At 42.9% G+C, this 22,174-nt stretch overlaps 1 protein-coding gene, 1 long non-coding RNA gene and 1 pseudogene across 13 annotated transcripts in view; all 3 read right to left on the bottom strand.

Moving 5' to 3' along the window:
- Positions 1-452: 452 nt before the first annotated feature.
- Positions 453-1,690, bottom strand: LOC124022389. The gene is made up of 3 exons (XR_006836376.1): positions 1,615-1,690; positions 1,292-1,435; positions 453-1,161 (listed from the first exon to the last, which is right to left on the bottom strand). It is a non-coding gene; the product is annotated as an uncharacterized LOC124022389 (long non-coding RNA).
- Positions 1,691-1,726: 36 nt separating this feature from the next.
- LOC124017715 lies at positions 1,727-3,368 on the bottom strand (annotated as a pseudogene).
- Positions 3,369-4,856: 1,488 nt separating this feature from the next.
- The window catches only part of LOC124032052 (ankyrin repeat and SAM domain-containing protein 1A-like), a 113,239-nt gene continuing 95,921 nt past the window's right edge, over positions 4,857-22,174 (bottom strand). For 7 of the 12 annotated variants that reach the window (XM_046344068.1, XM_046344069.1, XM_046344073.1 and 4 more), the window contains 8 exons: positions 16,076-16,174; positions 15,801-15,947; positions 15,299-15,715; positions 15,122-15,193; positions 14,927-15,013; positions 14,385-14,522; positions 10,741-10,923; positions 8,187-9,157 (listed from right to left, as the gene is read on the bottom strand). In XM_046344068.1, coding sequence (XP_046200024.1) covers positions 9,035-9,157; positions 10,741-10,923; positions 14,385-14,522; positions 14,927-15,013; positions 15,122-15,193; positions 15,299-15,715; positions 15,801-15,947; positions 16,076-16,174 — 1,266 coding nt within the window. In that variant the 3' untranslated portion in view covers positions 8,187-9,034. The other 5 variants (XM_046344080.1, XM_046344079.1, XM_046344071.1 and 2 more) reach the window with 4 other exon arrangements.

Raw genomic sequence — 22,174 nt, 5'->3', positions numbered from 1 at the left:
CCTGAATTTCCACTTATTATTAAGTATCAACAAACACATATCAAGCATTCTTGCAAGAGTGCTTTAATAAAGCCATGGTAAACAGAGAGATCCCTTCGGGAAAATAGTGGTATGGCATTGTTAGCCATGTTGACACGAGGCCCAGCCAGCCAGTCACTAATTAAATTAGAGTGAAGACTTGTGCTTCTATATGTGGTTCAGTTTTAGAGCTATGAATCCCTAGTTCTGAAAGCACTTGACCTGACAAGCAGCCACACTCATGTTTGATACAAGGTTACTACTACACACTACAGGCCTGATCATTTTGCCCATTGTTTAAAATAAATAATGTCAAACAAATTACCAGCAAATAGGCTAATAGAAACAAAAACATGTACTATACATATGATTTTTTTTGTTGTTGTTGTATTTTGTGTACCAAATAATGAATAACATATTTGATCTGCTTTATTGACATCTCATGGTGCACCCTGCTGTTCCATAATAGCACGTATTTACACACACTATTTACCAATCATTTTTATTGGGCACAGCATAATCTGAAACGCAACCAAAACACACTGCAAATGCACCTAACAAGTTTGTAGAGTCACAAGCTTAATGTAGTCACTGCGTACTACTATGGGAATACGGGATCAAATACTACAATTTTGGCTATTTTAATACACATAGGTAAAGTTGCCCAAACACTTTTGACAACTTCAAAAATGAGGACTAGATACATAACGTGCTTTAATTTCTAAACGGTAGAACATATGTTTGAAAATACCCTCAAATAAAAGGTGACATTCTGTATTGTCGCCTCGTGAAACATTTGATCTCAAATTCAAAATGCTGGAGTGTAGAGCTCAATTAAAAGTTTCAGCTTCACTGTCCAAATAAATACGTAGAGGAGTGTATACACAATACACTTACAAAGTTTAGGCAATTATTACTGGCCATATAACAAGTCTCATTAAATAGCAACAGAGCAGTGCAAAGCTTGCTTGTTCAATTAGTTGTGCATTTCTTCATTTTCCTTTTTGAAAAAAAGGGACCATCGTTCACTTCATTTCATCTCCATCAGAGATGGTATTACCATAATATGGTATGATGGTGGTTGGAGTACAGCTGTATCATGACTGTTGATTCCATCTCTAAAGACGAGTTGCTCTGTTCTGTCTGTGGAAGAGAAATGAAAAAACATTGCATTCTTCTCCTTATGATATGAGTAGTACTGGACAGGAATGATTGAGTACACGCCACAATGATACAATAGGGACAAAGTAAACATACATTCTAACATACTTACCGGTACCCTTGGCAGCAGAGTAAGTAGGTCCATAAAATGGAGGAAAGAACAACACATTGACACAGGTGGGTCACCAATGGGACGTGTTCTATCGGCCACTAATTACATTGTTGATAAAGATGTTAAACATTAAAGATAGTCATCCTGTAAACGTGAAGATATGTCCATGTTAGACCAATCGCCACCGGAAGAGTGCAGCCTTATTGCAGCAATCATTGTATTCGTTCAACTAATATACATCACTCCAAGTACAGAAATGAACACTACTCAAACACTTTGTCTGCATATGTAACCACCATTCTCTACTTCTAACCCCATCTCACCTGTGCGTTTCCACTTCCACATGCCAAAGACAATAAAGGATAGGCCCCCAAATCAGAATGAATACCATTGCCACCACCGGGATGACTGCAAGGATGGAAACGCTATCTGGGCCTAAGTATCAGGATCTGTCAATAAATACAAACAGTACGGTATTACAATACTTGTATTTATTATTGGAACAACTTTGTCATTTGTAACCTATAAAAAAAGACTAGTCTGGGTTCCAGTCTTTTTAGCCAACACTCCACTTGCAACTCCTATCAAAGACTTTGGCAAATGACAGGAGAGGAGTGTAAAAGCTGAACAGAGATGGCAACCAGGTGGTGGACTAGAGGTGGACTATAGTGATTGCTAAATAGCACATAATCTGATGATATCTCAGGGCACCCCTTGGTTTTTCTTTTTTTACCCCAACTGACATCCAACTTGTTGCCCCCGTGAGATCATGCTCTGCCACTGGCCGGCCATTTCTCAGCAGGGTTAGGTTGATGAGGCATGGGTAGAAACCAAAAGCTTGTCCCCTCCAGAATCTAGGTTTGTTTTCTGAACTCTGGGATGCACTGAGGAGGAGGAGGAAATGTGTATCAATGGATCCACTATAGATTTGCTCCTGTTGTATTCCTAATGTTTTTTTTACAAATGGAATAACAATAGACAATGGTATGTCCACAAACCTCTTCTCATCACAAGCATCTCCCCTTTTATAATATAATAATAATAATAATAAATTTTTTCATGTAGTCTTTTAATGTTTTAATGCAAATGGGGAGGTGAAGCTTTTCCAAGGCCCATTTGAATGTACTGTGTCCTATGTCGATTAAATGCAAGTTCGGGCCACTTAGGATGGTACTGCAGTTTGTTGAAGTTCAGAGCACCATCAAATCCATTGAAAGATTCCTTTATCATGATTTTGCCCTGCTTGTTGTTGTCCAACAATTCACAACCACAATGTCTCAGATTAACAAATATTCCTGTAATATATTAGGGAGTAAAAGTTAAGAACAAATATTTGAGGCAAAAGTCCTAGATTTCCAGCTAGTCGGAAACAGAGACAAATCTGTTTATTACAGTGTGCTCACCTGATGTGTAGTTCCCCTCTACGGGATCGGTCTACCTAAACCGGGAAGGTTGTTGCTAACATGCGCTAATGTGACTAGAATGGCATTGTAAGTAACAGCCAACTTTCCAGGACATAGACTTGTCTTATGTGGGCAGAAAGCTTCAAGTCATGTTAATCCAACTGAAGTGTCCAATTTACAGTAGCTATTACAGTGAAAATACCATGCTATTGTTTGAGGAGAGCGCACAACAACAATCAAGGCAACTGGTTTGATGCATTCGCTCTGAAGGTAAATAATGTACCTACATTCAGTAATCTTGCTCTGATTTGTCATCCTGAGGGTCCCAGAGATAAAATGTAGCATAGTTTTTGGTTGATAAAATCCATTTTCATATTCAAATGTAGGAACTAGGTTCTACAGTTTGAGCCCCTGCTGTGTCTCCTCCATTAATTTCACTACAGGCAGGTAGATTTGGGTATGTCATTTTAGGCAACAACAAACAAAGGGTTATTAAAGTGGTGCAGTAAGAAAGACGCCTGTATCCTCATGCTGAGGAACATGTCCCAAAACGTATTCTAAGCTACTCCTTCAAAGGCTTCATCTGAGATCCCATCGGTCTTAGAGATACATATCCATGCATTGGAATCATAGTAGCCCATCTGAACATTATCTAGTATCGACACAACACAGAATTCAGGACAAGTACAGTTGACGTCGGAAGTTTACGTACGCCTTGGCCAAATACATTTAAACTCAGTTTTTCACAATTCCTGACATGTAATCCTTGTACAAAGTCCCTTTCTTAGGTCAGTAAGGATCACCACTTTATTTAAAGAATGTGAAATGGCAGAATAATAGTAGAGAGAATGATTTATTTCAGCTTTTATTTCTTTCATCCCATTCCCAGTGGGTCAGAAGATTACATACACTCAATTAGTATTTGGTTGCATTACCTTTAAATTGTTTAACTTGGGTCAAATGTTTTGGATAGCCTTCCTTCCAGCCTTTATACTTAAAACTGGATACTTTTAAACTTACACTCAAGTAGTATTTTACTGGGTGACTCACTTTTATGTGTCATATTCTATTAAGGTATCTTTAATAAGTATGACAATTGTGTACTTTTCCCACCACTGAATATACTTATGACAAATAAAAATACCTTACCTGCATTAACAGTTGAAAGAGATGAGAAATAACATGCAGGTTTAATGCTTCATTTAAAATTTTTCCAGCAGGTATAGAGGCCAGGGTTTCACAAACACGATCCTGGTGCACATTTTGGTTTTTGCCCTAGCACTTCACAGCTGATCCAAATAATCAAACCTTGATGAATTGGTTATTTGAATCAGCTGTGTAGTGCCAGGACCCCCTGGTATAGACTGTCACGAAGCTCCTTAAAAATATTTTACTTCTTGTACCTGTGGCTTGAAAAACACCTTTTCTCAGTCACAGGTTGTCCTTACACCTCTTACATCTTAACGTTACACAGACAAGCTCTTTTACCTGTGTATTGGCTTTATGCTCCTAAGCACCTGACTAGCATGACACAGCTCAGCTATTACAGATGCAAATGAAAAATATAAAGCAATTAAACAAACCCTATCTGTAAAAATTAAACCTGTCCCATTCCCAACCAATTGTCGAGCTCTTCTTCTGCTCTCCTCCTCACCGGCATTTTATTGAAACATGAAATATATTTGTTATCGACTATCCCGGCCCTCAGTTAACACTACCAACTTAGTCCAATGAGGAATTCATTTTGGTGCATCTCAACAGCTCAATATCAGCTGCTTCAAAAGATGTTCATGCTGGCTTGTCATACTACAGTATCATCACCATTTCCTTTTGCCTGTCTGGGACTATGCACATGTAAAGGATAGTACTATGCACATGTAAAGGATAGTACTATGCACATGTAAAGGATAGTACTATGCACATGTAAAGGATAGTACTATGCACATGTAAAGGATAGTACTATGCACATGTAAAGGATAGTACTATGCAACTCCTCATGGCTGAATGATTGTCATGAATAAAAAAATCAGGAATCTGGTTCATCATTTCTTCATTTATTAGTTGTACAATTATGTAAAGGAAAATAATAATCATGCACAAAAGACTGGAAGCCCAAGATTATTTGCACAATCTATTTTTCATTTGAATGATTGTTTCAGGAATCTGGTTCATCATTTCTTCATTTATTAGTTGTACAATTATGAAAAATAATAATCATAAAAAGACTGGAAGCCCAAGATTATTTACAATCTTTTTCTTTGTTTCTTTAGTGCGGTCGCTCCAAGTTCTTTCTCTGTTTGTTTTCAATCGTTGGGTATCATGATATGTTGAACTTTATAAGACACAGTCCTTTTTCTCTTTACAACAAATGTGGCAAAGAATTACATACATACATATATATATATATAGATATATATATATATATAGATATCTATAAAAGCAAAATCATTCAAGTATCAAAATACAGACTGCTAGAGATTAATTTACAATCCAATATTGTTCTCATCATCAATATCATCAGAATAGTCACATTGTACTACCAATGATCCTTAGTAAATGTGCAAACGCGAAGATGGGACCAGGTTGATGGCTGCAGGTGCTATCAACCAGTTGAAGCCAGTGTACCATATTGAGTGTACCATAACTAGTCAACATACCAACAGAGGTTCATCACTAGCTGCCCACAGAGTACCAGGAGAGATAGCGTATGGGGAGAAAATGCTTGTTACATTATTGTACCTAAAATCTTACATTACTGGTTTTGTGGGTTGACTAGTTCAAAATTAATTCAGAAATAAAGTTAGGGGGAATAAAATGCAATTAGTAGGACTACCTCCCAACACCAGCCTGGTCATATAGTATCCAGCATCAGGACAGTTAAAACGTACAAAAAGACAATACATTATTATTATTATTTTTATCAAATAAAAGCCATTCACCCTGTTTAAATATGATCTGTAGTGTCAGTTTAACAGCCGTCCAAAATTCCTCCCGCAAACTATTCCATTATTTATCACAGTTCTGTATGTTATGATAGAGGAAATTAAAATAAAGAAGAGATGCTTTGATGTCGCTGACCTGGTGCTTGGATGGATGGACAAGAGAGAGCCTTGTGAGTGTACTGCTGCATTTCACATTGTAATCATTTTACCCAATTCTTCCCAAATGTGTCTCTCATTTCCCATAGGCATTGCATTGAGATAGTCAGGTAGGATCTCAATTTTCTCTGCTCAAAAATCTATAATTTATGTTGATTACTATCACTGTCAGAGTAAAGAGTAGCTTAGCGTAGCCCTCAGTGAAGACACATTTAAGTGTATGGGAAAGGCCTCTCTGAGGAGGAGTTGTTTGAGGCAACCATCTTCACCTCTCATGGAATGGATAAACAAGTCACAAAATGTCTGTCAAAAAACAACTGGGAACTTGTCCCTCTCGTACCCATAAATAGAATACCCTGTCTGTCTGAGCAGCATTCACAGGCCTGTAAAGGATAAACATGTTTCATTTGTACCAAAAACAGATGAGGGATGTTGAAGTTGAGTGTTTCACAATGAAAGAGGGACACGTACCAAACAAACACCCACCTTTGTGAGCTCTAGTTAACTGACCAAGTTTTGACATATCGAGTCCATTGTTCAGTATATGTAAGTGGACGCAGCGAGGGTGTTGGTTGATTCGGTTTACTGCCTGGGGGCAGTCAGTCACAGTGGTCAAAGGACAGGACAGGGTGGAAGAAGCCAATAGCGGACTTCCTGTCTGTCTGCTACAGAGCTACAGCGCTGACCCCTGGAGCTGAAGAAGTGGAGGATGAGGAGAGGGCCGGGGGCGGCAGAGAGCAGGTAGGGCCTTCCTGGTGTATGCAAGCACGACCCCCAGTGGGTGGAGGGGTGCATGGAAAGTGGGCCTGACCTTTCTCTTGGTTCCAAAAGGGCATCCTGCCCCACAACAAAATACCATTGGTCTGGGCACCCCTGACCTCTCACTCTGGCTGGGTGTCTGGTCATGGTAGTCAGCTACATGGAAGGGAGATACACACCAACACAGCACTGGGGTTAAAATAATGTAAAAACATGACGGAGCCAACTGAAAACTAAACGGAGGAGATATAAAAATGATGGATTTTTCTAGATAATGATCAACTGCCTCTTCAATGTTAGCACTCTGAATATTGACTGAGGCAGGGTGGATTCTAAATCAAACAGACAGACATCCATTAATGACAACATGAACATCAAGAGCTCTGAAAAGGAAAAGAAGGAAAGGAAAGTCCCCCATTCCGCTGGGTTTAAGTTTCAACAGTGGGTTGATTGGGTCTTAATACTATTTGGAATATGGCAATGAGTTTGAATTTTAGATGGATGTGAACAGTGATTTGAACACTTAATGAGCTGAACCTAGCACAGCAACAGTAAGTAATGTACTTGTATTATGTCTATATGTAGAATCAGTGCCTTGCCAACCTAATGCCTTCCTCTTTCAGTCCATTAAGACATGCTTGGATTGTGAACAATGGTATATATATATATATATTTTTTTTTACGTACTTCATATAACCTCTCCTCTCCACAGAGATTTAATGAGCTCTCTTCCTCGTCATTAAGGTTACTGGCACTAATCAGCTCTATATTGACTGATGTACCAGCTAGGCTGAGTTATTACCCTAAGACCCTCACCCAGGTCTATTACGGGTGGCTAGAGCAGAATTCACGCATTTCGGCATCTCTTTGGTTCTTACTCTATTAAATGAACAGTCAATTCAATTCCTCTTCATATCATCTTGGATGCACACAATATTTCCCCAGCGTCCAAGCATTCACAAAAAGTGCTCATGACACTCCAAATTAGGATTGCACTAGATATTAAATCAAAGTCATCCCAGTCATAAACAGAGAAAGGCATGCTCAAATAGATGTCCCACTAGGCTGTCTGTCTATAACAGTGAGCACCTCTATGTAGGACACTATATTCTGTGTGAGCCTCTGTGTCCTATCCTGCGCACTGTTGTTCCCTAACAAAAGGCCCCATTAGTTCCCAATAGAGATCTCCTATCACAGTGCTGGGCCCTAGCCTCCTTTGGCAGCCTGACACAGAGGGCCAGTTTTCCCAGACAGTTTCCGGTAAACCGACACAAAGAATGTAAATAAGTCTGACAGGATACGCATGTACGTGCCCTTCCCCCTGTTAACCCAAATGGACCAATCCCAGGGGGAATGAGTTTAGAGTTTAGTCCTGTGCAACAAGGTTGTCATCCATCCCCTTGCAGGGAAACAGGCAATGTTCCTACTAATGTGTGTAGAGTTAGAACAATGGAGCAGCCGGTCTCTTACAGATTCTTCTAGAAAACAATGTTCATCCAGGTAGTCGATCCTTGGCTGTAGAGAATCATATATTTTTTTTCTGAGCACTGGAGTCAGGAGATTATTGTTCAGAAAACAAGGAGGGAAAGTTCTTCAAGAGCATCTCACAGTGGCCGTCGCCTGGTAGAGCAGGAAAAGCACCCAGAGGAGAAAACAAGATTGATGAGTAAAAGGAATGAAAAAGAAAGGAGGGATATATAGATGGAAAAATGAAGGATTGTTCTAAGAGAGTTTGGGGGATAGTAGTTTGTGAGTAAGAGGTCAATTAGAGTGGTGAGAAGGTGCTGTAGGAAGAATGGAGATCGCTACCATTGAACAAACTTAATCAGTGACTTGTGGATTACATTTTCTGTCTTATACACTTCACAGATACTGTACTGGATCGGTCAGATAATGCCACTGAGCCTATTAGCATTGGTAAATGCCACAAATAACAGCACCGTACATTACAAAATTGAAAGCAGGGCTAATGCAGTGCCAATGTGAATGTGAGGAAGCACAGGGTTCATGAGAAAACGAAAGAGAGGGAATGTTGTGGAAGGATAAGGTCTCATGCTTCTTGGTCACAAAGGCAAGAGGAACTACAGTAAATGCCCGGGGAACGGTTGATGATTGCTTCACAATCATAGAGAAGGTTGGAGGGATTCAGGGCCCAGTAGTTGGCAGGACTAATTCATTAGTGGGAAGCTAGAGGAACGTGTTCCAGTTGCACAGTGGCGAGGAGAGCAGAAGGTACATGTGTAGACTAACTTGGGGGGGGGGGGGGGTGTTGAACTTCTCAGACAGCAGGGTCCAATAGTGGCAGGGGAAAGGAAAGGAGGTGGAGGGAGACAGGAGAGCAGGGGTCAGGCCTGGAGTGGAGACAGGCAGAGTCACATTGAAAGGCACACAGAAGGAGAAGGAGAGGAGGAAAGGTACAGTAGATTAGGAGGTCAGATCCAAGGTAAAAGGTCAGGAGAGGAGAGGTGAGGAGGCAGGTCTACTCAGAATATGGTGGTCTCGTACTTAGTGCTGATGGTCCTCTTAGAGTCCTTGGGAACGGGGTCCACCAGCCACGTGGCACTGCCCTGGGACTGGGAGTCCCCCACCAGCTCCAACGGGTCCACCTGTAGGGGTAGGGGACACAGGGGGGGGGGGTGTCAGACAGGATACAAGTCAGACTTAGGGTGAGAGAGCCAACAAATTAAAAATTGGTGTGCTGAGCTACGTTAGTCATTCTGAGATCATAATTTCCTTTCCCTGAAAGCGTTGTGAAAGCAGAGAAATCATCAGAGGAAATGATGACTCATTGTACTAAGTAAGTGTGATTAAGAAAATATGAACAGCAGAACCACTGAGGGAAAAGCTATAGCACATCATCATCATCAGATCAAAAGTGTGATTACCAACCTGGAATGTTCATACCACTAGGGGGCGCCCAAGGGTCTTACAACTACCAAGGGGTCTAGTAAAGAACACAGCAATCAACAGAGTTGATGGTGTTTCAAAATGTCATCTTCTGAAATAAATAATAATAATGTGATCCCAGGTTAGGAGCCCCGTTGAGACAAAAACAGAGGGAATGAGGTGTGAAGAGGAAAGATAAATGAGTCATGTGGATGGATTGAAGGTGAGGAGAGAAAATGTGAGAACTGTATTGGTTAGGGGGGGGGGGCAAAGCGGTAACATTATATAGAAAGGGTAGATGATAGAAGGATGCAGAGAGAGAGAAAGGATGAGGAGAGGGAGAAAGGATGAGGAGAGGGAGAAAGGATGAGGAGAGGGAGAAAGAGCAGCACCTGGGCGGCAGGGCTGGCAGAGTGGTGCAGCGGAAGAAGGGGGGGACGGTGGGTGGTGCAGGTGTGACAGTAACAGCAGGAGTGAGTGTCCAGCTGGGGAGGAGAGTCCTGGGAGAGACAGACAGGACAGCCAGGAAGTGAATGGACAACAAGAGAGAGAGAGAGAAAAGAGAGAGAGAGAGATACAGAGCGATACAGAGAGAGAGACAGAGACAGAGGGTAGGGACAGATTCTTACAAGACCCTGGTTAATGGGGGACACAAGATGTTTGTGTGGTTTTAGGTGTGTGTACCGATGAGAGGGATGGGAGTGATGTGCCCATGCTGTGGTGAATCAACCCCCGCTCCCCTACAATAACATTAGTACATAACTGTTGTGTGGTTTTAGGTGTGTGTACCGATGAGAGAGATGAGAGTGATGTGCCCATGGTGTGGTGAATCAACCCCCGCTCCCCTACAATAACATCAGTACATAACTGTTTTGTGTGGTTTTCATGCCAAGCAAAAATCACACCATTCCCATTAAAGGCAGGATGAGATTGTGTGTGAACACGCATTCTGGTTGTTATATCTAATGAATGTTCCCAGCTGTGTGATTGTAACATTATCATTCAGTAGCAATCCATCGCTTAATGTTTTAATGCTAATGGGGTGTTGCTATTGGCAGATTTTCACAATGAGAGAATTGAGAGAATTGTGTGAGCGTGTGTCGGCAGGTAGCCAAGTGGTTAAGAGCATGGGGCCAGTTACCAAAAGGTTGCTGGTTTGAATCACGAGGCGACTAGGTGAGAAAATATGCCGATGTGCCCTTCAGCAAGACACTTAAAAGCCTAATTGCTCCTGTAAGTTGCTCTGGATAAGAGCGCCTGCTAAATTAATAAAAATGTAAATGTTTGCGTGTGACAAACTCACCCCTAATTTTCTTACGCTGCCCCGTGGTTTAGGAACGGGCCGGCTGGATTTGGTCTCGATGACCTCTGTCCCAGGTCCTGCTGGGATGACCTGGTGCTGTTTGGTCCTCTGGGCCTGGAGAGCCAGCTGATAGGCCACCTCAAAAGCTTGTCCCAGCGTCAGGATAATCTCATAGGTCAGGTTCTACCAGTGGGGGAGGAGAGAGAATCCTCCTCAGTATTCTATTCCCTCCTCCCGTCTCCCATATCAACCACCCTCAGTAGGGTTGGGGGAAACCAGAAACATCCGGTTCTCAGGGATACAGTATGTTCAACCTAGCTTCCTTTTCCCCTGAAAAACAGATGTGGGGACCCCGCTCGGGTGTTTCTTTTACACCTGCTATGTTAAGTTACGTGTCAACAGACAGACAGACATGCACTAGTGCTCCTGAATATAATGTTGCTGCATCACTCTACAGCAGACGGAGGCTTAGTCATTATGAAAGTAAACACAGGCATATGGTGCATCTATAATTCCTAGGTAAGACAAGTCAGGGTTCTAAGTATGTACAGTATTTAAAAGCATACACATTGAGTGGATGAGACACAACAAGCCACAATCTCAGCTCAGTGGACAGTCTCCTCCAAAGACCCAGGAGAGATGCTCAGTCATACAATGGCATCGAATACTTTACTCTAAAGTGGATTTGCCTGTACAACTTTGTAAACCGACTTAATTGAATGGCAGTGAAAGCAGTCAGGTAGAGAGGAAGTGTAGCGAGACAGCAAGCAGTTCTCTCTCTGTCACCTGACTGCAAACACATGCTACTGCAACCCACTGAGGCTGGAGCTGCATCACATTAAAACACTCAGATTCTACATAGTGGAAAGGTGCAGCTGAAGGTGAACATGCACTTGGGACCAGAGACAAAAACACTGAGGGGGGTCCATGTGTGTATTTATTTGTACACCCAAAAAGCCCTCCATTTGTTTTGAGAAAGATGGATTTTAATGGCTTCCTCTGATACTCTTTGTCCCTGACACATACAACACCATGGGAAGCTCAACCCAGTCCAGTGAGACACCACCTGATTGGCTCTGTTCAACATATTCTTGTAAAGTTAAGTAACAAAACAACTCCAGCTTGAGAAAAACAGAAGGCTGATTATTAGTCTGTGTCTCCGAGGAACTTTCTCTTTGTTTACTTCCTTTGATCTGATCTGAGATCCGTCCCATTGTGTGGGCTGGTGAAAAATGAGCCTGTGGCGTCCGATAGCAGCCTGGTCAATACTGTTTAAAAGCTCTGATCACATCTCCGGGCTATTACACTCCCCCACCTCACCTCATCTCAGATAGTCATCAGTCTACTGCATTACCCTTGAGGCCACTCAGTTCACAGCCCTATTGAGTACAACACAAGCCACAGGGCCAACAGCAGAACTCTCAGAAAAGTGGGACCTGCCATAGAAAAACAGCCATTGACTTTAATGGGTATGTTATTTCTATTGGACCAGCCTCTGTAGTAGTTTGTCAGTGGCCTTAGATGACCCCTACAGTATTAAATGTGAAAAGCTTTAGAGTTACACACAGCCGTGGGTAGGGTAGGCGGTCATAACATTTTGTCAGCCAGTGATTGTCAAGAAAATAACAGCCGGTCTCACGGTAATTGACCGTTAATTAACATAAACACATTTAGCATCTACTGGCTTCCACACATAGCCTACAAGCCACTGATGCAGACCTTTGGAGCATTTACATTTTAAAAAGTCTAATAAATCCATTTAATATAGCCTAAACCATCACAATAAATCCATTATTTATTTTAGACCGGTCTAAAGAAACATGTTATGATGTAAATGTAGTCTATTTCAGAATAGCATACTCTTGAGTTGTCCCTATGTTAGGTCCTGATCTGGCTGTGCCATATGGCTGTGGCCTACACATTTATCAGACAAGATTTGCTTAGAATTCCATGGCATTATTTTATAGCATGACGAATACAATTGCACATACTTGAATAAAATAGAAAGGATTTGTTCTCCAAAAGGTTTGAGGGAGTGTCCACATGTGGCTATTCTGTGTTGAGTGGATAACAAAGAAACAGGTCCTCCTATATACTTAATTTAGAGTTAATTATGTAACTTTAGTTGTTATACACATGTTGGGCTATATGTTTTGATTTTTTAAAGATTCTAAGGCTGCATGATACTACTAATTATGATTTGAAAAAAGGTATGAGCTCTGCTTTGTTCTTTGCACAGGATTCACTGTTTATTGCCTTAAGTTGGGCATCATTCACAAGTGATAATATATCATTCACAAGTGATAGGCTAATCTGGTCACCCATCAGACTATTCTTAATTTAATCTGGTCTTTACATATACTAAATAATATACGCGTGAAATTTGATTTGATTTAGAATGGACTATTATCATGCACCTGTATCCAAACAGGGTCAGCGGGAAAAGAATACATATTATCTATGCACTTAAATAGCAAAAGGACAACGCTTTTCCCATGGTTAATTTTCATGCCAGCCTGGTGGGCTGTACTCCTGTTGTAAATAGAACCAAATGTGCCTAATATTAGGAAAGTTGAGAAATAAATATAGTAGGCCTAGCCTATAGAAAGCGGATGGGATCCTCCTCTTTTTAAGAGGCCATCACTCTGTTTTCTCATGCAGTTGAATAGCCTATAGAAATGTTACGCAACATGAGCTCATGGGCTCTCATGAAGTGTTTGATTAAATGTTCGAATACATTTGCATTGATGTCAGAGTGGTTAGAGGGACAATAGAGTGCTGTGAATAACAGCAGTTAGCAAGTTTGGTAGGCTACTAATGACAATCAGCAGCATCAGAACTTGGAGAAGCCTAATTACTGTGACTAAACGTTTATGTGGAATTTGACTGCCGTCATGACTCGTGACCGCCAGTGTGGCGGTAATACGATTACCATCACGGGCCAATTTTTTCTTGAGCAGATGGTTGGTGGGCCAGAACATATTTCAAACCTTGATTACATATGATCAAATATGCCTCTCTATTTATGCGTGGGAATACTAGGGAACAGATTTCCTAAATTAACATCACTTTGAGCTGAATTCCTGGTGATTTTACAGTCCTTAATAATGTCCAACATAACAAAATGTAAATACCACCCCCCCCAAGATTCATTCAGAAAACATGGGTGCCTGCCTATTGGGGAACCCTGGTTTAGACAAATAATCAGTTCTCAGGAGGAACGGCGTGGTGGAGGTTGGCCGTTCAGTGATGGCCACCTAGCAGCATTACTATCGGAAAAAGGCAAGCCAACGTTGCTGAAGTGTGAAACCTCACAGGTAGATAAGCTGGTCTAGAGAGTAAAGATAACAGTGATGCTGTGTTGCTGCCAATCAGAATCACATCTCCTCTGAGGATTAAAAAAGGTGGCTGGGAAGGAACCAACATGAAGACAGAGGAGAGGACATCACAGACCATTCTGTATGGACCTCAATCTACAGCTGAAAGATATTTGTATATGTGCTGTGGTGCGGCAATACATGTCTTAGTTTGGACATATTCTGAAACGAATGCGATAGTATAACATACAATGAAGTCAAGTCACGTCACTGCACGCTGGAGTGATCGGGTTAGAGTCGGATGATTGTGTAGGCATGTATTCTCACCACGTCCACTGTGCTGAACACATGGCAGTAGTGGTGGTTGGTCTGCAGGTCCTTGGTGATGTAGGCAAATGTGCACAGATCCTCTGGGTCCTGGGCCGCACACGAGATGTTCCGGATCTCATGCTCAGCTATGATGTTCTGTATTGGAGGAGTGTCCAACAAGACACTACAATGAGTATACTGTATGTATAGTCACAGAGACATCAATAAAGATCACATTCACATCTCCATTATGAAAGAACATGTCAATACGTTCCTAATTGCAATGGCGACACAGAGGTTTCTACCCTGGCCTATCTGTCATGTATATGATACACTTAACAGACACACTTAACAGACAGGGGTGACATTTAGTATGAAGGAGGGAGAGGGTGGGGCTGAATCAATGTGATAGGTGTGATGTGATGCTGGGCAGCCTCCTCCTCCCCAGGTGTCTAGTCTCCCTGGCTGGGACAGGTGTGTGTGTGTCTATCTAGTTTTCAGATATCGCCGTATGGGATCAGGTCCAAGGTGAAAAAGGGGCACCCAGCCAACCAACTAACCTTATTGGCTGCGTCAATGAACTTCACCCCTTTGTATGTGATGGAGAGGACGATGGTGGGGACCTTCCTCATCTGCTCTGTCGACCTCTGGGGGGGAGAGAGGAGGAAATTAATATGGGTCCTTTCAGCAGAGATAGAGAATGATGTCTCTCTAAACACAAGGAGACTAGAGTAGTAGTTAAAGGCGTGACCTACCCTCATTTTGGCACAGGCGTCCTGGGTGGACTCTGTCCCACGTAGCTCCTTGATGAGCATAGATCCCAGATACTGGATTTTGAGTGTGAGAAACATTAATATAGTAATACAGAGTGAGAAACCATATATATTAAAGAAAGACATTAGTGAGTTACTGCAGGAAAAGGTGTCACTTACATTGGCTTCATAGTCACAGGACTCGAAGATGAGCTTCTCAGGCTGGTGGTGCCAGTTCTGTACAGGGGTGTAAGGTGCTGCCAGGCTGGGGGGTCGCAGGGTCAGACGAGGCTCCCGATGCCGCTCCTCATACCTCTCATGTGAGCGGTGTCTTCCACTGCGGGGCCGGTGGGGGTCCACATCGTAAGCTGGGTCAGGCCCCTTCCTCCTCCCAGGCTCCCCCAACGGCAGGAGGGGGTCCATGGAATGACCCGCGTAGGAGTCCATGTGACTGATGGGAGAGGAGGTCTGGGATACCAGGTCCTGACACCTGATCTGGGACAGGCGGGGGGGCTTGACAGGAGGTTCCTCATAGGGCCGTTCTGCCAGCGAGGCGATGATGCGTTTTCGGTGTCCCAGCAGGGTGATTTTCAGTACCTGGAAGATACAAAACAGTCCTAACCACTGAACAACTATTTCAAAATGTGCTCTCTCAAAGTAAATTTCAGAGAGACACACTCACGTTGACAATCTCCAGTTCCCACAGGTTCTTGACACAGTCGAGGCTGCGGTATCCGCTGGACAGGAAGTTGTGGAGGTACTCCTGCAGGCCCAGGAGGTCCAGCCAGGAGGAGAGAGAGATGCTTCCGTCACAGCCCAGGGCCTTCACCTGCAGGGGGAGACAGTCACACCCTGATCACTCTACTCCCCACATAGTCAGGGCTGATGACACTCGCTAGAGCTACTGCATGGGGCCATAGGGGAACTCATTAAAGTCAGGAGTTTGGAGAGACTCACTTTTGGCAGGGACCGAGCTGCATGCAGGATCTTCCTTCGATGTCCTGGGTCAGTGATGCCTATCTCCCTCAGGTCCTGTTCCTCCATCACATTACTGCCCTGTAACAGAGAGGACCGATTGGGTTAAAATGACATCACAGTGACCATACTAACATGGCTTCAATGTTGCCGTAACAGGCTTAGCTGTGTAAACTGGACAGGGAATTTGATAACACAATAATTCAACGGAGAGGATTTTCTCATATTGTCAATAGAAATCTAACACAGCATCTTAGTGTTAAAAGGCTAACCAGACCCAGACAAAGACACACCCACGTGGTTGGTTAGTGAGCTGCCTCCCCTAATGCTGCCATTGCAAAAATAAGGGGTCCATTTCTTTGGAGTGTCAAGCACTTCTCCCTTCTCCCATAGAGAGAACAGACAGCTGACTACAGCACTGAAATAAACGTCAATACATCCCTCTAGTAAATGTAATTTAAGTGGATGAGAGAGGAAAGGGGAGGGAGGGGGACAAGCACCAGGGAGCATGAGCAAGGGTCAAACCTTGCTCATGCAGGTAGCCTAGTGGTTAGAGCGTTGGGCCAGTAACCAAAAGGTTTCTAGTTTGAATCCCCGAACTGACAAGGTAAAAAAAAAAAAAAATGTCGTTCTGCCCCTGAATAAGGCAGTTAACCCACTGTTCCTAGGCGTCATTGTGAATAAGAACTTGTTCTTAACCGACTTGCCTAGTTAGATAAAGGTAAAAAACAAAAATATCTATAGTTCCACACAATACCATCTCCAAGGCTGAGACAGCCGGCAGGAACAATGGGTGGCTAATCCTCTTGGATCAATCAGGGAACTTCAGGAGGAGGACAGGGAGGAGCAAGGTGGGAAGAGCGGGGTCCTACTGAGTCGACAACCGCAGGGCAGCACTAAATGACTTTGACCACGAAGGTTAGCCTCCCTCCACCGACTGTCATTCATCAGGGTCACTCGATGGGTCCTTCCATTGGCCTGACGTGGTCAAATGAAAGAGGAATTACTAGCCATTACTCAAATGACTGACTTGGAAGTTGCTGCTGGCACACACTTAGTAGAAACGTGTGTAAGGCTCTATGGACCCTGCAACAATGTTGTGCATGAGCCCTGTCAGTGGGATGGAGAGTCAGGAGCTGACAAGCTGCGTTCCTGCAGGGGCAAAGGGAGTGGGAGGGAGGGGGCATCAGTGTGTGTGTTACACAGCGTAATATATACAGGGGTCAAATGAGTCATGGGGACTGTGGCTCAGCCATGGCAGGGAGGCAGATACCCAGAGATTTTTTGTGTGTGTGTGCGCACTTTCTTTTGGCTCTACTGTATTAACCTGAGCATGTGCAGGGATGAAGATCATGACTCAGGTATTTTCCACTGTTAGGATTATGTATGTGTTTATGGGAAGAGGGTAGATACAGAGAGGTATTCAGAGAGAGAGAGAGAGAGAGAGAGAGAGAGATTCACAGAGAGAGAGTGAGAGAGCGCGAGAGAGATACAGAGAGAGCGAGAGAGATACAGAGAGAGCGAGAGAGATACAGAGAGAGCGAGAGAGATACAGAGAGAGCGAGAGAGATACAGAGAGAGCGAGAGAGATACAGAGAGAGCGAGAGAGATACAGAGAGAGCGAGAGAGATACAGAGAGCGAGAGAGATACAGAGAGAGATACAGAGAGAGAGAGAGATACAGAGAGAGAGAGAGATACAGAGAGAGATACAGAGAGAGATACAGAGAGAGCGAGAGAGATACAGAGAGAGCGAGAGAGATACAGAGAGAGAGCGAGAGAGATACAGAGAGAGATACAGAGAGAGCGAGAGATACAGAGAGAGCGAGAGAGATACAGAGAGAGCAAGAGAGATACAGAGAGAGCGAGAGAGATACAGAGAGAGCAAGAGAGATACAGAGAGAGATACAGAGAGAGTGAGAGAGATACAGAGAGAGCGAGAGAGATACAGAGAGAGATACAGAGAGAGCGAGAGATACAGAGAGAGTGAGAGAGATACAGAGAGTGCTACATAGAGAGATACAGAGAGAGCGAGAGAGATACAGAGAGAGCTACATAGAGAGATACAGAGAGAGCGAGAGAGATACAGAGAGAGCGAGAGAGATATAGAGAGAGCAAGAGAGATAGAGAGTGCGAGAGAGATACAGAGATAGCGAGAGATACAGAGAGAGTGAGAGAGATACAGAGAGAGTGAGAGAGATACAGAGAGAGTGAGAGAGATACAGAGAGTGCGAGAGAGATACAGAGAGTGCGAGAGAGATACAGAGAGTGTGAGAGAGATACAGAGAGTGCGAGAGAGATACAGAGAGAGCAAGAGAGATACAGAGAGAGCGAGAGAGATACAGAGAGAGTAAGAGAGATACAGAGAGAGTGAGAGAGATACAGAGAGAGCTACATAGAGAGATACAGAGAGAGCAAGAGAGATACAGAGAGAGCTACATAGAGAGATACAGAGAGAGTGAGAGAGATACAGAGAGTGCGAGAGAGATACAGAGAGAGTGAGAGAGATACAGAGAGAGTGAGAGAGATACAGAGAGAGTGAGAGAGATACAGAGAGAGTGAGAGAGATACAGAGAGAGTGAGAGAGATACAGAGAGAGCAAGAGAGATACAGAGAGAGCTACATAGAGAGATACAGAGAGAGCGAGAGAGATACAGAGAGAGCGAGAGAGATACAGAGAGAGCGAGAGAGATAGAGAGTGCGAGATAGATACAGAGATAGCGAGAGATACAGAGAGAGTGAGAGAGATACAGAGAGAGTGAGAGAGATACAGAGAGAGTGAGAGAGATACAGAGAGAGTGAGAGAGATACAGAGAGAGTGAGAGAGATACAGAGAGTGCGAGAGAGATACAGAGAGAGCGAGAGAGATACAGAGAGAGCAAGAGAGATACAGAGAGAGCGAGAGAGATACAGAGAGAGCAAGAGAGATACAGAGAGAGTGAGAGAGATACAGAGAGAGCAAGAGAGATACAGAGAGAGCTACATAGAGAAATACAGAGAGAGTGAGAGAGATACAGAGAGTGCGAGAGAGATACAGAGAGTGAGAGAGATACAGAGAGAGTGAGAGAGATACAGAGAGAGTGAGAGAGATACAGAGAGAGTGAGAGAGATACAGAGAGAGCGAGAGAGATACAGAGAGAGCGAGAGAGATACAGAGATAGCGAGAGATACAGAGAGAGTGAGAGAGATACAGAGAGAGTGAGAGAGATACAGAGAGAGTGAGAGAGATAGAGAGAGAGTGAGAGAGATACAGAGAGAGCAAGAGAGATACAGAGAGAGCTACATAGAGAAATACAGAGAGAGTGAGAGAGATACAGAGAGTGCGAGAGAGATACAGAGAGTGAGAGAGATACAGAGAGAGTGAGAGAGATACAGAGAGAGTGAGAGAGATACAGAGAGAGTGAGAGAGATACAGAGAGAGCAAGAGAGATACAGAGAGAGCTACATAGAGAGATACAGAGAGAGTGAGAGAGATACAGAGAGTGCGAGAGAGATACAGAGAGTGAGAGAGATACAGAGAGAGTGAGAGAGATAGAGAGAGAGTGAGAGAGATACAGAGAGAGTGAGAGAGATACAGAGAGAGCAAGAGAGATACAGAGAGAGATACAGAGAGAGCGAGGGAGATACAGAGAGAGATACAGAGAGAGTGAGAGAGATACAGAGAGAGTGAGAGAGATACAGAGAGAGTGAGAGAGATACAGGGAGCGCGAGAGAGATACAGGGAGCGCGAGAGAGATACAGAGAGAGTGAGAGAGATACAGAGAGAGTGAGAGAGATACAGAGAGAGTGAGAGAGATACAGAGAGAGCAAGAGAGATACAGAGAGAGCTACATAGAGAGATACAGAGAGAGTGAGAGAGATACAGAGAGTGCGAGAGAGATACAGAGAGTGAGAGAGATACAGAGAGTGAGAGAGATAGAGAGAGAGTGAGAGAGATACAGAGAGAGTGAGAGAGATACAGAGAGAGCAAGAGAGATACAGAGAGAGATAGAGAGAGCGAGGGAGATACAGAGAGAGATACAGAGAGAGTGAGAGAGATACAGAGAGAGTGAGAGAGATACAGAGAGAGTGAGAGAGATACAGGGAGCGCGAGAGAGATACAGGGAGCGCGAGAGAGATACAGAGAGAGTGAGAGAGATACAGAGAGAGTGAGAGAGATACAGAGAGAGTGAGAGAGATAGGAGTGTCAGTGGGCTATCAGACCACAGCAAAATCACAGTCAACTTGAATCATGAGGCATCAAAGCCAAAGGAACGGAGTAATATTAAGAAATACTATAGATCGAAGCAATGTAGTTTGGAAACTTACCAAAAAGCAATTAAGCAACAACAAATTCAATCCCTTTTAGACAACTTCCTGGACAAATGTTCCACTGTAATAGTGAAGGTGTAAACTTGACAGTATAAAATCGTAACAGTATATTTGACCTCTCAGCTTCCCTATCAAATCTAAAAATCTCAAATAGAAAACCGAAGAAAATGAACAACAATGACAAATGGTATGATGAAGAATGCAAAAATCTAAGAAAGAAATTAGACAGGTTTCTCCAACCAAAAACATAGAGACCCGGAAAACATGAGTCTACGCCTTCACTATGGTGAATCACTAAAACAATACAGAAATACAATATGAAAAAAGAAGGAACAGCACATCAGAAACCAGCTCAATGTAATTGAAGAATCCATAGACTCTAACCACTTCTGGGAAAATTGGAAAACACTAAACAAACAACAATACGAATAATTATCTATCCAAAATGGAGATGTATGGGTAAACCACTTCTCCAATATTTTTGGCTCTATAACAAAGAACAAACATTAAAAACATACACATGATCAAATACAAATCTTAGAATCAACTATTAAAGACTACCAGAACCCACTGGATTCTCCAATAACCTTGAATGAGCAAAATGCCAAAATAAAAACCCTCCAACCCAAAAAGGCCTGTGGTGTTGATGGTATCCTCAATGAAATGATTAAATATACAGACAACAAATTCCAATTGGCTATATTAAAACTCTTTAACATCATCCTTAGCTCTTTGGAACCAAGGACTGATCACCTCAATCCACAAAAGTGGAGACAAATTTGACCCCAGTAACTACTGTGGGACATGCATCAACAGCAACCGTGGGAAAATCCTATGCATTATCATTAACAGCAGACTCGTACATTTCCTCAGTGAAAACAATGTACTGAGCAAATGGCAAATTGGCTTTTAAACAAATTATTGTACGACAGATCACGTATTCACCCTGCACACCCTAATTGACAAACAAACAAACCAAAACAAAGGCAAAGCCTTCTCATGCTTTGTTGATTTCAAAAAAGCCTTTGACTCAATTTGGCTTGAGGGTCTGCTATACAATTGATGGAAAGTGGTGTGTGGTTAAAATAGGCAAAAAACATTTTTCCCACAGGGCCATGGAGTGAGACAGGGATGCAGCTTTACCCCCACCCTCTTCAACATATACAGTGCCTTGCGAAAGTATTCGGCCCCCTTGAACTTTGCGACCTTTTGCCACATTTCAGGCTTCAAACATAAAGATATAAAACTGTATTTTTTGTGTGAAGAATCAACAACAAGTGGGACACAATCATGAAGTGGAATGACATTTATTGGATAATTCTAACTTTTTTTAACAAATCAAAAACTGAAAAATTGGGCGTGCAAAATTATTCAGCCCCCTTAAGTTAATACTTTGTAGCGCCACCTTTTGCTGCGATTACAGCTGTAAGTCGTTTGGGGTATGTCGCTATCAGTTTTGCACATCGAGAGACTGAAATTTTTTCCAATTCCTCCTTGCAAAACAGCTCGAGCTCAGTGAGGTTGGATGGAGAGCATTTGTGAACAGCAGTTTTCAGTTCTTTCCACAGATTCTCGATTGGATTCAGGTCTGGACTTTGACTTGGCCATTCTAACACCTGGATATGTTTATTTTTGAACCATTCCATTGTAGATTTTGCTTTATGTTCTGGATCATTGTCTTGTTGAAAGACAAATCTCCGTCCCAGTCTCAGGTCTTTTGCAGACTCCATCAGGTTTTCTTCCAGAATGGTCCTGTATTTGGCTCCATCAAT

This window comes from Oncorhynchus gorbuscha, linkage group LG03, assembly GCF_021184085.1.
Source record: "Oncorhynchus gorbuscha isolate QuinsamMale2020 ecotype Even-year linkage group LG03, OgorEven_v1.0, whole genome shotgun sequence".
Taxonomy (NCBI): Eukaryota; Metazoa; Chordata; class Actinopteri; order Salmoniformes; family Salmonidae; genus Oncorhynchus; species Oncorhynchus gorbuscha.
This window is presented reverse-complemented; position numbering and strand designations above follow the sequence as displayed.